General features: G+C 52.2%; 1 protein-coding gene across 6 annotated transcripts in view; it reads left to right on the forward strand.

Moving 5' to 3' along the window:
• The window catches only part of DLGAP2 (DLG associated protein 2), a 647,652-nt gene that overhangs the window by 547,245 nt on the left and 83,575 nt on the right, over window positions 1–16,832 (forward strand). For all 6 annotated transcript variants that reach the window (XM_061404053.1, XM_061404052.1, XM_061404055.1 and 3 more), the window contains 2 exons: window positions 3,801–4,861; window positions 13,586–13,797. In XM_061404053.1, the coding sequence (XP_061260037.1) occupies window positions 3,801–4,861; window positions 13,586–13,797 (1,273 nt within the window). The remainder of the gene's footprint in view (window positions 1–3,800; window positions 4,862–13,585; window positions 13,798–16,832) is intronic.

A 16,832-nucleotide genomic window follows, 5' to 3' on the forward strand; every position in this document is an offset into this window, starting at 1 on the left:
CCGGGCCTGCAGGGTCCCGCCCCATTTCCACAGGCATCGTTGGTCCAGTGCCTGGCAGCTGGAGATGCCTCTCCTGCAGGGTCATCGAGAGAACTGGGTCAGTGGCCATCGGGGAGACACCTCGTGTCTGTCTGCTTTCTTCCCCGTTTGCCTTGGTGGCCCGGGGGGCACCTTTGGGGCCAGGGTGGGTGGCTCTGTGAGCGCGGGTCCTCGCCTCGTGAGGTGGCGCCGGGGCAGGTCTGTGAGTGAAGAAAGCGGGATGCTCTTGGTGGAGGGGGATAGGGCCCCGGCCCTGGGAGGGTGCTGGACCCCGAGGCGGGGTCAGGCTCAGTCAGCTTCCTTCCTGAAAGTGTGAGGCCCTTGGCGCTGACAGGGTGCCCTTCTTGTCCCCGTCTGGACAAGCGCACGGGGGTCCCAGGCTCGTCTGAGCCGAGGCGGATGGTGTTGACGCCGGGTCTCAGAGAAGAAGTCCTGGAGGAAGCGTGCAGCCTGGGAGGTGGGGCATGGAGAGGACTCGCAAGAGCAGCCGCTGGTGTGACCCAGTGCAGGATGCTCCTGGAGGCTGAGAGACGAGCCAGCAGTGCGGGGCGCCAGGCTGCCCCGGTCTCCTCAGGGCTCGGAGCATCTGCTGGGCCTGGCGTGGGCTGGAGCCGGCCAGTGGCCTCACGGGGCCCGCCACCCCGTCTGTGTTCCCTGCATGTACATATTGTGTAGGGGTGTATGCATCACAGATGCTTGTCACGTGTGCACATTATACACTCTAACAGGATCTATTCCCTGTGTGTACTGGATCCTTACTAGACACTATACGTGTGTACTATATATGAATATATGCCTTATATATACATGTTATGTGTCCATTATACATGGTAATAGAATCTATTCCCTAGGTGTATTATATGCATGTTAGTTGCTCAGTCATGGTCTGTAGCCGGCCAAGTTCCTCTGTCCATGGAATTCTCCAGGCAAGAATACTGGAGTGGGTTGCATACCCTGCTCCAGGGGATCTTCCCAACCCAGAGTCAAACCCATGTCTCCTGCAGTGCAGGCGAATTCTTTACCACTGAGCCACTAGGGAAGCCCCATATATATGCATACTATATACTATATGTGCATATTATATATATGTATTACATACACATGTTATGTGTACATATTATACATGACCATAGAATCTATTTCCTGTGTATGCATATTTATATTATATATACATATTTATACTGTAATAGAGCCTTATTTTCTGCATATTATAAATGAATATGTGTATTACCTATACACTTGTGTAAAGAGCCTCTTGATGAAAGTTAAAGAGGAGAGTGAAAAAGTTGGCTTAAAGCTCAACATTCAGAAAACGAAGATCATGGCATCCGGTCCCATCACTTGATGGCAAATAGATGGGGAAACAATGGAAACAGTGGCTGACTTTATTTTTCTGGGCTCCAAAATCACTGCAGATGGTGATTGCAGCCATGAAATTAAAAGACGCTTACTCCTTGGAAGGCAAGTTATGACCAACCTAGACAGCATATTAAAAAGCAGAGATCTTACTTTGTCAACAAAGGTCCATCTAGTCAAGGCTATGGTTTTTCCAGTGATCATGTATGGATGTGAGAGTTGGACTATAAAGAAAGCTGAGTGCCGAAGAATTGATGCTTTTGAACTGTGGTATTGGAGAAGACTCTTGAGAGTCCCTTGGACTGCAAGGAGATCCAGCCAGTCCATCCTAAAGATCAGTCCTGGCTGTTCATTGGAAGGACTGATGTTGAAGCTGAAACTCCAATACTTTGGCCACCTGATGCGAAGACCTGACTCATTTGAAAAGATCCTGATGCTGGGAAAGATTGAGGGCAGGAGGAGAAGGGGATGACAGAGAATGAGATGGTTGGATGGCATCACCGACTCAATGGACATGGGTTTGGGTGGACTCCGGGAGTTGGTGATGGACAGGGAGGCCTGGCATGCTGTGGTTCATGGGGTCACAAAGAGTCGGACACGACTGAGCGACTAAACTGAACTACACCACTTATGTATATTACATACTGTAATAGAATCGGCTTCCTTACACATTTGTTGTTGTTCAGTTAGTTGTGTCCAGCTCTCCGTGATGCTATGGACTGCAGCATGCCTGTACATTATTAGGGTCTGTATTTTCTGTATGTATTACATTATATATCATATATTCTTACTATGTACTATTGTGACCCATTGGACTATAGCTCTCCAGGCTCCTCTGTCCATTGGATTTTTCAGGCAAGAAAACTGGAGTGGGTTGCCATGCCCTCCAGGGGATCTTCCCAACCCAGGGATCAGACCCGCGTCACCTGTGTCTCCTGCATTGCAGGCAGACTTCTTTACCTGCTGAGCCATTGAGGAAGCTATATATATATATAGTATATACTATAATGGGCTTCCCTGGTGGCTCAGATGGTAAAGAATCCATTTGCAATGTGGGAGACCTTGGTTTGATCCCTGGCTCAGGAAGGTCCCCTGGAGGAGGGAGGGCATGGCAACCCACTCTAGTTTTCTTGCCTGGAGAATCCCCATGGACAGAGGAGCCTGGCGGGTTACAGTCAGTGGGGTTGCAAGGAATTGGACATGACTGAGCGACTAAGCACAGCACAGCACACATATACTATAAAGTCTGTATTTACTGTATATATATTATATGTATACGGTGTACAATGTATACATATTACGTGTGGATATATGCATTATGTATACACATTACGTATGCATATATTGTGCTGTGTTGGAGTCTGTATCTCCTGCATCTCTTTGATGGCCAGCTGGAAGCAACAGAAGCAGAAATCCTAGGACAGCAGGATGTAGAGGTAGAGCGAGGGGCAAAGCCTGGAGCCCAGTAAACCCTGAACTTCATGAATGCTGACCCAAGAGAGTTGAAAATGGTAACAACCACAATCATGGCAACTTAGCTAGAGTAACCATTGCGTGCCCTCCTCCTGGACCTCCACTGTTGAGGACATGGAAGCCCACCTAGAGTCCTGCACCAGTGGGGGCAGAACCTAACTAGTCATGTCCAGAGGCCCTGATCCAACCACTAGGCTGTGCAGCCTTCCTCCTGGCAAACCCAGCATCCTGCAGAGGTCAGCTCTGGTAGTTCGAGGGTCTCCGTACAGTAGCACCGTTCACAAAATGAAACCTTTTTTTCTGAGTAGAATCGTAGAGCTCAAAATCAACAGTGCAAAACAGGAAATCAGGGCATCATGGCTTCATCCTCATATTGACTTGGACGGTGGCCTTGAGAAAGTCACCTCTGCTTCTTGCCTGCACAGCCAGTGTGTGGCTTTACGCAGCTCACAGCCAACCCTCTGTGTGGTGTGGCGCATCAACCCACCAGCTATCTCACTTCTTAAGTAGCTGGTGCTATTCCTCAAACTTCTTAAACTGAACTACAGCACTCAAATCTAGTCAATGTAACTCTTTTCCCCCAAACTGAAACTTCTTAAACTGAACTACAGCACTCAAATCTAGTCAATGTAACTCTTTTCCCCCAAACTGTTTGCTTAACACCACCAAATCTTACTGTCAAGACCTGATGACAACTTTAGACATTCAGTATTTGTAGTTGCAGAACCACCCTGGGGAATAGTGGTTACTCTTCTTCATACTCCTGGAGTTTGGAGCTGTCCATGTGGTGTGAAAAAATGACCATTCAGTTGAGTGTCCAAATCAGGAGTGGTCCCGGGATAAAAACAGTCCCCGTGTGGACGGGGGTGTCCACGCAGGCTTTCCCTCCGGGTTGCTCCACTTCTGACCCGGCTTCTGTGTTCTCTCGACAGACCAGCAGTATTCATGGTCCCCGACTCCGCACTTCAATGAAGAGAGGTACTCCCCCGCACCGAGGACTATGAAGGGCTTATCTGGGAGTCGGAACCCGCCGCTGTGCTCTGGCCACACATGTGGCCTGACGCCGCCCGAGGACTGCGAGCTAGGCCACCTGCACCACGGCCCCGAGGCGCGGCCGCCCTACCTGCTCAGCCCTGCCGACAGCTGCCCGCTGGAGCACCACCGCTGCTCCCCGCGGACCTCCATCCACTCCGACTGCGTGATGCTGCCTGTGGTGCTGGGCGACCACGTGTCCAGCAGCACCTTCCCCCGCATGCACTATAGCTCCCACTATGACAGCAGGGACGACTGCGCCGTGGCCCACGCAGGCGCCAAGATCAACCGCATCCCGGCCAACCTGCTGGACCAGTTCGAGAAGCAGCTACCGCTGCACCGGGATGGCTTCCACACGCTGCAGTACCAGCGCGCCTCCGCGGCCGCCGAGCAGCGCAACGAGAGCCCCGGCCGCATCCGGCACCTGGTGCACTCGGTGCAGAAGCTCTTCACCAAGTCCCACTCCCTGGAGGGCTCGTCCAAAGGCCACGTCAACGGCACCAGGGCCGACGGCAGGGCGGACGAGCACGCGCACGGCCACCACGCCAAGCATGGCCGGCGGAGCAAGAGCCGCGAGCGCAAGGTGGAGGGCCGGCCGCGTGGGGGCCCGGGCAGCTGGTGGGGCTCCGACGACAACCTGGACAGTGACAGCACCTGCCGCGCCTCCAGCGCGCTCGGCCGGCCCCACGCAGAGCCTTTGGCCCGCTGCTACCCCGACGCGCTGCCCGGCCCCTTCGGGGACCTCTCGCTGAGAACCTCCAAGAGCAACAATGACGTCAAGTGCTCGGCCTGCGAGGGCCTGGCCCTGACGCCCGACGCCAAGTACATGAAGCGCAGCTCCTGGTCCACGCTCACCGTGAGCCAGGCCAAGGAGGCCTACCGCAAGAGCTCCCTGCACCTGGACAAGCCACCCGGGCCCCCGGAGTTGAAGCCGCCGCTGCGGCCCTGCCACTACCTGCAGGTGAGGGCTGGGTCCCGGTGCTGCAGGAGAAGGGGGCGTTCTGGCTCTGCAGGTCAGGGGGGCGTCCGGGCTCTGCAGGTGAGGGGGGCATCTGGGCTCTGCAGGAGAAGGGGGCATCCAGGCTCTGCAGGTCAGGGGGGCCTCCGGGCTCTGCAGGTGAGTGGGGGGATCCTGGCTCTGCAGGTGAGGGGGGCATCCCGGCTCTGCAAGAGAAGGGGGCGTCCTGGCTCTGCAGGTCAGGGGGGCGTCCAGGCTCTGTAGGTGAGGGGTGCGTCCAGGCTCTGCAGGTCAGGGGGGCGTCCGGGCTCTGCAGGTGAGTGGGGGGATCCTGGCTCTGCAAGTGAGGGGGGCATCCGGGCTCTGCAGGAGAAGGGGGCGTCCTGGTTCTGCAGGTCAGGGGGGCGTCCGGGCTCTGTAGGTGAGGGGTGCGTCCAGGCTCTGCAGGTCAGAGGGGCATCCGGGCTCTGCAGGTCAGGGGGGGTGTCCCTGCTCTGCAGGTGAGGGGGTCATCCCAACTCTGCAGGCTGCTGGTGGGAGCATCCTGGGAGGACCTGGAGTGTGGCGGGCCAGTCCCGGGGGCCTCTGAGGCTGCAGGATCCAGTGACGGCTACAACGTGTGCGCCCACAGCAACGTTTCCCCATCTGAAAGCGGCCAGTGGGGCCCAGGAATGAGTTTGCATGAGCTCACCAGCTTTCCCCACGCTGGCAGCTTTAAACCTTGGATATGTCAGGGAGCCTGGTTGTAGGAACTGAATCTGTTCTCTGGGGTGTGGGTGAAACACACCGCAGGCAACAACAGGCACAGGCGGGTGCGGACACAGTGACCTCGGAATTCTCTGGGGCCCTTCCTGTCCTCTTGGCTCCTAACCACATGTGCCCAAATGAAAGGGGAGCCCAGCACCAAGAGGCCCCCTCTTTTTTCCAGAGGCCTCTGCAGTTACTTCTCTCAGCTAACAGTGCTGTTAGCAAAGCTCTGAAACCTGAAGTTTCCTTCAGGGCACAGGTAATTTGCATTCGAATCCGCCCTTCGATGGGTGATGCGGGCTGTGCACAGGATTGGAGAAGTTCCCTTGGAATCCTGAGTAACCGTCTGATCACCAGTGTCTGATTGCTGGCTGAGTTGTCAGGAAGTCAGTTAACCAGGCAGATAAGCAACCGTGATTCTTCTCAGGCATCAGGTGGCTGTGAATTGGAATTGCGTTAGCAATTCGAACTGCCACCTGGAGCATGCTCCATGACCGAGTGGATCTGGTTTAAAAGGAAAATATGCTCATCAGATTGCTTTAATAGGCAGATTTATTCAAAGAGACAGATTTAAATAGCAATATTTAAATAATATTGCTTATTATTATTTTATTTTAAAATAGTAATATTTGATTAATATTAATTAAAATATTAATATTTAAGAGACTTAAATTTTACTTGTAGTTACTTGCTAAATGCCCTTCAGTTGTGTCCAACTCTCTGTGACCCCATGGACCCCACCAGGTTCCTCTCTCCTTGGAATTCTCCAGGCAAGGATACTGGAATGGGTTGCCATCCCCTCCTCTAGGGGATCTTCTCAATCCAGGGATCGAACCCAGGTCTCCTGCGTTGCAGGCAGGTTCTTTACCACTGAGCCACCAGGAAGTCCTTGCTAATGCATAAATAGGAAGTTTTTGCCTGAACATCTGTAAAGGACTGTGATAAACATGGGAGATGTGAGACTTGGAGTGCCCCAGGCCCCACCCCTCCCCAGGCTGCTGGTGTCCCGGGGGCTGGAGCCCCAGCCCTTCCACAGGCTCCCTGCTGACTGCACTGCACTTCCTGGGAATCCTCCCCAGCCAGATCAGAGGCAGAGGAGTGGAAGAGTTTGTCTGTAGCTGCTGCTGTAGGAGTAAGATTTAAAAGAACAGAGGAGAGAAATAAATGTTCATAGGCTCTTTTTGTTTTCTCCACCAGAAGCTAGAGAAATCTGGAGGTGAGCAAAAGTGTTGTATTTTGTTTTCACCTTTGGTTTGTACAGAATACGTAGTTAACATTAGAGGAAGTCCGTTTTATGTTAAGTAGGTCAAAGCAGACAACAGAGTTGAAAGAAAATTCTGATGTTTTATTGTTTCAAAGAGCTTGTTTTGGTTGTTTCCTCCATCAGCAGACACAACATCTAAAGTTGGAGTTTTAATGAATATCACACTGACCGGGTGGGTGACGTGCAGCTGGTCAGCTCAGGAGCGGATGCTCCCTGTCACGCCCTGCCCTGAGTTCCAGGGACACAAGGTGGACGATGGCTGCCCGACCCTGGTGGGAGGACAGATGGGGGCAGCTGCCTCTGTCACACCTAGAGCACACTGGGAACACACCTGGAGCACACTGGGAGCACACCTGGAGCACACTGGGAACACACCGGGAGCACACTGGGAACACACCTGGAGCACACCGGGAGCACACTGGGAACACACCTGGAGCACACCGGGAGCACACTGGGAACACACCTGGAGCACACTGGGAGCACACCGGGAGCACACTGGGAACACACCTGGAGCACACCGGGAGCACACTGGGAACACACCTGGAGCACACCGGGAACACACCAGGAGCACACCAGGAACACACCTGGAGCACACTGGGAGCACACCAGGAACACACCAGGAGCACACCGGGAGCACACTGGGAACACACCTGGAGCACACCGGGAGCACACCGTGAACATACCTGGAGCACACCTGGAGCGCACCGGGAGCACACCGGGAACACACCCGGAGCACACTGGGAGCACACGGGGAACGTGGGCCTTGACCCCTCCAGTGCAGCCCCCCTCCAGCATCACGCAGCCTGGGACCAGCACCAGCTCTGGTCCCCTTCTCCCATCCTGGGCCCTGGCATCTCCCCCCGCCTCCTTCACTTTCTGTCCCTCCTTCCTGTCTCTGTTGTTTCTGCCCTACTGGCGGTCCAGACCCACGGGGCCCCTCATGTGACCAGGGTCTCCCTCCACATGTGTGTTGACCATGCTGCAGTGTCTTGTCTGGGGTCTGCTGGGGGAAGAGCTCCCGGCCCGACACTCCAGGACCTATTGGAGGAGATGAGCAGAAGCACATGGAGCTGAGGGTCACCGTGAGCACGGAGGCTTCCCCAGGCTGGAAGGGCATTTCAGCCTTGCCCCCAATACCCAGCCCTGCCAAGGTCTGCGCGTCCCAGCCCCAGGCACCCAGCCTGCCCCACCGTCCTTCACGGGAGAGGGCTTCAAATGCTGTGGGTCGTGAACAGCCTGCTCCTGGGTCACTCATGAAGCTGATAAGGTCCCCTGGCCCCTGGCTCGAGTGCACACAGAAATACAGCCTACGACGCTGCCTTTCCCAGCATTGCTACCACAGTGGGTTCTGTGCCGAGGGTGGCGGGCGTGCCAGCCCACGAGGCAGCTCCTCTCTGACTTCCCACTGCGAACATTCAGTCACACACAGGCCCTGTCATTCTTAACTGGTGAACGGGAATGAAGTAGCATGCTCACCCACACAATATTACACGTTTCTGTAGTGACTGACGGTTTCCCAAGGGCCTTTCTTACACTCTCTCGAATCTAACCACAGCGTCTGATGTATACGCAATCAATGAGGCAGAGAGATTTACCAGGCTCACGGCTGGCAAATGCTCAAACCCCAACATCCGTCAATGAAGAATTTATTTCAGCAACATTCCTCAAATGCCTGCCTGTCACAGGCCCGAGACCAAGCCAGCACCTGACAGTGATGCAGTGAACGGTCGCAGCCTCCTGGGTCAGTCCACGTGCTGGACAGTCGTCACTCCCATCAGCCCTGCCCCCATGTGCTGGGATAGGGGACAGCGTCTGGACAGAGGTGGGGTCACTTCAGACGGGGTGTGGAGGAGTCGGTCTCAGAGCTGACCCACACCCTCAGCTCTTGGTCAGAAGTCAGCATTTACTTCGGGCTGTGTGGAAGCACCCAAGGCCTGAGGCCTTTGAAGTGCTTGAGGCAGAAACCAGAAAAGGCCCATTTGGTAAAGATGGATGGTTTTTCTAAACCGCACATGGAAGGCTGACTGCACGTTAGGCTCGACTTTTCGCCGCGTGGATGGGTGGCACCCGACTCCCACGTTGTTCAAGGCTCAAGTGCACAGGCTCATGTCCATGTATAAAGCCTCCAAACACTAATAAAACAGAGAAATAAAAGGAAGGTCACTTGTGAAATAAGAACATGAATCTTAATATCAAATCTTCTGGTCCCTGACAGACGTGTCCAGAGGGAAGGGGAGAATTTGGGAGCTTGTTTCTGGGTGAAGACTTGCCGCTAATCTGGACCCGAGGAAGGAGTCTCAGAGGCCCGCCCGCAGGCTGCTCTGACCTCCAGGTGGAACAGCGCACCACAGTTCCCTCCATCAGTGACACCGCGCAGAGGAAACCAAGAGCACTGTGGTTTACAGACAGAAAAGAGCTGTAGTCAAGGCTTGGGTCATCACAGACAGGAAGGCAAACGCTGGGATCACACAGGACAGGAGCCTGCCCTCCAAGGGGTGGGGTCACACAGGACAGCAGCTGATCCTCCACGGGGTGGGTTTGCGTCCTGCTTCTTGACCCCTGGGGTGCTGGCCACGTCCCCCCAGTGTGTGGCATCACAGCCGCCCCAGACAGATGTCCAGGCTGCCCTCGAGGGCAGCCCCACTCAGACCCATGGTCTTGCACTGTGACAGCCTGGAACTGGGAAGCCCAGCTGTCTTGCTCTGTTATATTCCCAGGGCAAATGTGCCTGGCGTGCATTTAAAACAAAACAAGAAAATTGTGGACTGAATGGAGAAGACATGTCCCCACATGGACACCTAGTGTTTGATGGCATTTTCTTCCTTGGTTTCAGCACCTGGAAGAGAGTATTATTACAAAACCCCCTGTACCTTTGCCATGCTGCTTAAAAGGAAGAAAGGACATTTTAATCTGCAGCCTGAAATCTTCTTCAAGCAATAAGCAGGAGATACTGAAATCTACACTCACCTCAACCTTAAGAAGATGCCTATTCAGAAATTGTAAATGTCAGTGCTCTAAGCAAGTAGGAAATTAGAGTAATAGTTATCTCTAAATGCAGCAAAGGTTACACATGGATTCGCAGAAGCTGTGGATACCGTGAAAAGAAGTTTATTCGTCCATGAAGCACTTGATGTTTTGGGGTCCACCCTGGCCACCCTCACGCCCGCCACTGCAGGTTTGTGACCCTGTAATGTGCTGAAGAAAGCGTTCTTTACTGAGGCACGGTGGCGTTTCAGCGTCACTCCCCCGTTCTTTTTACAGTCTGCAGACATATGCTTTGGAATCAGCGTTGCAACTGCCCTTGACTCTGGTTTACTCTCCTTCTGTATTGAAATCTCTTCTGTCAAAGACTGCGAAATTGGCAGCTTCAATCAGAAACAAAAATATACAAGCTGATCTCATTTGTTAGTTAATTCACAAGCTTCTGGGGAAAAAAAATCTCTACTTTGTTTTTTTTTTAACAGAAGCATGTTTTTGATTCACAAAAATTCCATAAGCTGCCAGTGGGAACGCGTCTTCCCTGGCACGTGGCTCCTCCCCATCCACCTCCCGTCAGCCTCCTTGGAGCGCCTGCCCCACAGCCGAGCCCCTCTCCGGGGTGCTGGCGGGGGAGCTGGAGTCTCTGTGAGACTCTTCTGCCTGCTGCTCGAGTCCCAGTGACTTAGAGCCCCCAGCCTCACCTCCAGGAAGCCTTCCCCGATCACCTCCTCTCTGTCAACAGCTTCCTCTGGCTCCTTCCCTATTTGCCCTCTGCACCTCCTTCTTTGCCCTAATTAAACCATAATTCACTTTATTTTATGCCTGTCTCCTCTACTGAAATGTATTCTCACTTGGGACTAAATTTTCTTAAATTAAAAAAATAAGTTTACTTTTTATTACAATAGTTATTAATATATATATGGTCCATGTAGAAAATTTAGAAAACATAAAGAAAAATCATTGAAAAGCCCACCATTACTGTCTCCCAGTGATCATTGCACATCCTCCCGGCTGTGTTTCTATGCATAATACAGCATCTCTGTCTTTCAGGGCTTCCCTGGTGGCTCAGCGATAAAGAACCCCCTGCCAATGCAGGAGACAAAGGAGACATGGTTCAATTCCTGGGTCGGGAAGATCCCTGGAGAAGGAAATGGCAACCCACTCCAGTATTCTTGCCTGGGAAATCCCATGGACAGAGGAGCCTGGTGGGTACAGTCCATGTGGTCTCAAAACATCAGACACAACTGAACACGCGTGCACACGCACACACATCTGCTTTTACAGTATCAGAAACATGGTGTCCAAAGTTTAGAAAGTGCTCTCCCTCATGGACATCTCTCCTTGGCTAAATACTCGTTCTTGTGCATATTATCCATGGCATGGTTTAGTAGATATTTTCAACCACCCCATGAGATATTATCAGTTCCCTCCTTTGACCCTAATGATTAGTTCACAGTCCCCAGCACGAATCCTGTTGTCTGGGGACATTGCTGGGTCAGAGGCACCCACAGATCGAGTCTTCCGACTAGTGGCATAAAGCGTGGGCCCATGTTACTGCTGGGCAAGAAGCTGGGGGCAGCCTCTGTCCCACAGCCTTGTCCATCCTCCAGTTTTCGGGATTGCTGAAACTGACCCCTGTGAGGAGAGAGGCCTGGATGTCTGGAGAAGCCCAGACTTCCCTCCTCCTGATCTCCTCTCCCGAGTGCCCCCACTCCTGTAATCCTGTGTCTGTTTCCCCAGTGGCTGTATTGCCGGCGTTTCTTCTTCTTCCCGCAGTGTCTCTGGCAGCTCTGTGCTGCCCTGTGCTGCCCTCTGTGGTCTCGTGCCCACCCGCCTGCCCAGGTCTGGACCCCTCCCCGGGGTCACCATCCCCTTGAAAGCCTCTGGGAGATGGGCGCTTGGCACCTGGCTGTAGGGAACTTGGACATTCTGCCCCCAAGCCCTGCTCTGCAGCTGGGAGTCCCTGGGCCACGCCGCCCTGAGGGTCAGGCCTGTGAGGACCCAGAGTCTCTGTCCTGTGAAGCCCCCTCCTCTTCCACGTGAGGCTGGCGTGTCTCTGTGTCTTTCTTGGACCCAGCCTGGCCCGGGGTTGGGGCCGGTTCCGCACCCAGGCTGCAGGGAGGTTCAGCGGAGTGTCACCATGGGGTCTGGGGGGCTCGGTACCCATGCGCTCACCCTCACTGAGGGGCGCCCGCTCCCTGCGTGTTGGTGGGGGCCCCAGAAGGGGCATCCGTCCTGCCCTGGGCTGCAGTGTGCAAGATGGAAGATGGAGAAAAAGTGCTTTCAGCTGATAACTCTGCCCTGGCAGCTAGCCCTGCGTGTCCCTGGCTGGGACGGTAACGAACAGCCCAGTGGCCCCATCAAAACTGAGAGATGACAAATGAACGCATCAACAGACAAGCTCACAGACACAGAGAAAAGACGGGCGGTTGCCGAGGCGGGCAGGAGGGGTGGGGAGGACTAGGGGTTTGGGGTTAGCAGATGTAAACTAGTGTTTACAGGGTGGGTAAACAGCAGGTCCTACTGGATAGCACGGGGAACTGGATTCAATATCCTGTGATAACCACAGTGGAAAAGAATATGAAAAACAGTGTATATATGTATAGCTGAATCACTTTGTTATACAGCAGAAATTAACACAAGGTTGTAAATAAATTGAACTTCAATTAAAAAAAAATTTTTTTTTAACGTGGAAAGATGGCAAGACTCCTTTTACAATGAACCCACTCCAGTATTCTTGCCTGGAGAATCCCCATGGACAGAGGATCCTGGCAGGCTCCATGGGGTCCATGAGGTCGCAAGGAGTCAGGACTGAATGACTACGCACAGCGCAGCCATTAACCACAGGACAAGCCCCACCTACGAAGACTTTGTCAACACGGAACTGCATCGTCCCCTGTCTCCACGAAGAGCATGGTGGGAGATTCCCTCCTCCAGCGTGAAGAGCATGTGCACTGGGTCCTTGGACTACATAGCTCTGTGTGATGGTGCCAGCGCGTGTGGACTCACACAGCCCCCTACACTCGGCCACTGCCTGGTGTGGTTTTGGTTTTTATCAGCATCACGGCTGGTGGAGTGTGAAGGGACCGCTCTGCCCTGAGCGCCCGTGGCGGAGACACCCTGTGATGTGTGTGCTGTGTGAGGACCTCAGGTTTCCTGGGGGGCAGGTCAGCACCGAGTGCAGGCCTGCTCCTTCCTCCCCGCAGCGCAGCCTGCACGCACGCCGCCGACAGCACACGGTCTGAGTGCCGGGACTCAGGTCCGGGCGTGCCCTGGCGTGCAGGGCCCCAGCGTGCCGGGCCCCAGCGTGGGGGCCACGACCCACGCCCCGTGTCAGCGCTCACAGGCCTCAGGGCCTCCTCCTCTGGTTTCCTTCTTCTCCTCCTTTCTTCCTCTCCACACTGGAGACCTCTTTTGTCCAGTTTTCTCAAGGTTCAACTGCTTTCTCACCACAAGGAAATAAATCTAAGTGTTAGCAGTGGTTTTTCCAGGTGCTGAAACTACGTTTTTTCCTCATTCTACTTTTCTAACATTTTCTCACTTTTCCCATAACGTTTGTCACTTTTATAACAGGAGGAAAAGCAATGATTATATGTGAACATCCTTTTGGGATTTGAGTGACGGACCATGAAGAAGCATGTGACTTTCGGTGCTGAGTGCTGGTGACGAGCCGTGTCTTCGGGGGCCGCGTCCCCAGGAGGCAGCTGGGGCCCTGACGCCCTGTGTGCTCTCCCCAGGTGCCCCAGGACGAGTGGGCAGGGCGCCCCACGGGGGGCAGAGACGACGAGATCCCCTGCAGGAGGATGAGGAGCGGGAGCTACATCAAAGCCATGGGCGATGAGGACAGCGGGGACTCGGACTCCAGCCCCAAGACGTCCCCCAAGCTGGCCCTCCGGCCGGAGCCCCTGCTCACATCCATCGGACAGAGGCCGCTGGGAGACCTCCAAACGTAAGCCCCCTGCACCTCCCCCGCCCCAGCCCAGGGCTTTCCTCACACGAGCCAGCAGTCAACCCAGAAAAAGCCCAGGATTGAAAATATTGGACTCAATGGCCATCAATTTAAAGTCCTCTTTAAAAAACCTATTAGACCTTTGGTTACACTTACTGCATAGTAATGAAGGAAATATACTAGGGTGATTTTTAAGTCAGGTATTAATATTTGAGCACCGGTCATAGCCAGTGAGCACCGGTCATAGCCGGTCATAGCACCAGTCATAGCCGCCCATGTCTTCTCAGATCATTGCAGCTATGTATCAGGAGTTCCTGTGTGTGAGAGACAGTCACAGTGGGGAGTTTTGTGTTTACTGTAACTTTACAGGCGCGTAGGCAACAAAGTTTTTGCAAGGTAAGAACAGGAACTGGATTAATTTTACAAATATCATAGAATATGCCTTATATATTTGTCCAAAGATACACTGTGGGGTTTTTAAAATTGAAATATAGTTGATTTACAACGTTGCGCCAATCTGTGCTGTATAGCAAAGTGATTTAGTTACACGCATGCACACACTCTTTGTTTAAAGTCTTCCACTGGGTTTATCCCAGGATATTGGGTACCGTTGTCTGTGCGCTTGTTTATCCAGCCTGTCTGTCACAGTTTGCACCCGCAGTCCACGCCCACCCCCACGCCTCCCGGCAACCACACATCTGTTCCGTGTCTGTAAGTCTGCTTCTGTTTCATAGATAAGTTCATCTGGGTTACTTTAGATTCCACATATAAGCGATATCATGTGGCGTTTGTCTTTCTCTTTCTGCCTTACTTCACATAGTATGATAATCTCTAGGTCCATCCACGTTGCTCAAATGACATCATTCCACTCTTTCTTATGGCTGAGAAATGTCCCGTTGCGTATCTGTTCCACACCGTCTTTGTCCACTCATCTCTGCGTGGACAGACAGGATGAGCCCCGGTCTTGGCTATTGTGACTAGCGCTGCAGTGAACACAGGGGTGCGTGCTGAGATACACTGCGGGTAAATTCAACTGATTTCCGAAATATAAACAGAGGAAACGAGGAACTTGGCTATTCGTTTGAACGATGAAAACGCAACTGCAGTTCTTAGCTGTCAGACTGTCGTGTGTTTCCGGTCCTTCCAGCTAAGTCTGGATTCACATGCAAAGAAGCACCTGCTTTTTCCACCACGAGCTTGGCTTCTCTGGTGTGGAGGTTCGACAAGAAGGTGAAGCAGCAGGTCGACGCTGTTCCCGGGGCATGTGCTACATTCTCCTTATATGTCTGCAGATTATTCTTTTCCCCCAAATCTGACACTGCAGTGGATACGTGACGCGGAGCGGGTGGTGCCGTGCCCAGACAGTACCATGCCTTGTAGGACGACTCCGCGGATTCGCAAAGTCCATGAAACTCCCATAGCAAGTTGTTCCTTGTGTTAAGATACGAAATTTCTCTTGAAAATATGTTACTGGGCGGTACATCAATTAAGTTGTTGTTATGGCCTGTTAGGATCTTAGCACATCTTGGGATTTTATAGGTTTCAATATAATTTCATTTATTTTCATCTTAAATGACCTCACAAAAGCTCAGCTCTTTCCCCAGGGAGGTTAAAACTGTGCCCACGTTATGGAACAAAACCCTGACTCAAAGCGATGAGGTGCCTTGGCCACATAAGGACCAGGGGTTTGATTGAAAATGGTTATTGTAATTCCACGTTCAGGGAAAGTACTTCACCTGAACAGCAGGAGCGCATGCCAGGGACCACGTGCTTTCTGTGAGAAAGGAGAAGGTGGTTCCAAAGTTGGGTTTAAAACATGGCCCTGAGCAGAAAGTCTGGGATTTAGCAGCTCCCCAGATGTGTTTCCCTCCAGCACCACAGAACTTCACCAGTGGGAGCTGACTGACAGGCGGATTAAGATTCAAATGATAAACATAAGAATTAGTGTCTGCTGACCTCCTTCAGGTTTTTATTCTCCTCTTGGTATGCACAGTTAATTCTATTGATGTTAATAATGGTATTCAAGAAGGCAGATAAAATAGCCAGAAATAGCCCGGTAATTATACTTTAGTTCTAATTGGATGGATTGAGGATGGATTGATGTTCTTACGGCTAAACTGTCATATGGGCATGCTGACCCCTGGGGGTTTTACATGCCTCCTGCCTCACATACACTCTCCTGTGTGATGGACTTGCCCAGCAAGCCTGCTTTGATCTGCCTGGCTGAGACCTGCAAGGGTCTGGAGCTACCTGTCGTCAGCCCTTTTGAGCCACATAATGTAACCTCCCTTCTGTGAAGGCTGCTTGACCTCTGGGGACAGTGGTTCTGTTGAGTGTCTTGTCTTCCTGCTGTTACACCAAGAAAGCAGCCAGTCCTCCCATTAACAACTGACCGTGCTTCCTTATTACACGTGCAGGGATTCTCGCTCTCCCCTTGCTGTGTTCTCTAAACAGTGCAAGGTGACAGAAAGTCTTTTCACTCTGGAAAGAAAAATGAAGCAAAAACAAACAAGCAAAGACTTGTCGCACTTGTTTTACTGCCCAGAATTCTCAAGAGTTGTGTTGATTGATCGAGGACAAACTCTCTCTCTATGGGTCAGACCCTGCCCACAGGCAGATGCCACTGAGAGCTATTTTAAATGCAATGTAAATTTCAAGATGCTATTGAATCCAATTTACTAGGTTTTAAATTAGTTTATGTATTAATATCTGGAGAGTTCACTTTTTATTATTATGAAAGGTAGACCAACTAATTTAATTTTAGGGTCTTTTTCTACTAAGTTGAATTGAGAAGTCTAATCTCTAATAATTTTGAACATCTCTGAGTCATTCTCTCAAGAAGGTAGCATTTTAAATTTGCAGAGAAAGGAGAGCTTATGTTACGAATTACTTCATATGTAAAGATAAACTCAGGAGGGTTACAGATATAAACATAAGAATCATGTTGGCATATGTAACTGTATACAGGTGTGTGTATATGTCTACATGTGTATGTACGGTGTGTGTATATGTCTATGTATGTATATACAGGTGTG

The sequence above is a fragment of the Bos javanicus genome, chromosome 27, assembly GCF_032452875.1.
Source record: "Bos javanicus breed banteng chromosome 27, ARS-OSU_banteng_1.0, whole genome shotgun sequence".
In the NCBI taxonomy this organism is placed as follows: Eukaryota; Metazoa; Chordata; class Mammalia; order Artiodactyla; family Bovidae; genus Bos; species Bos javanicus.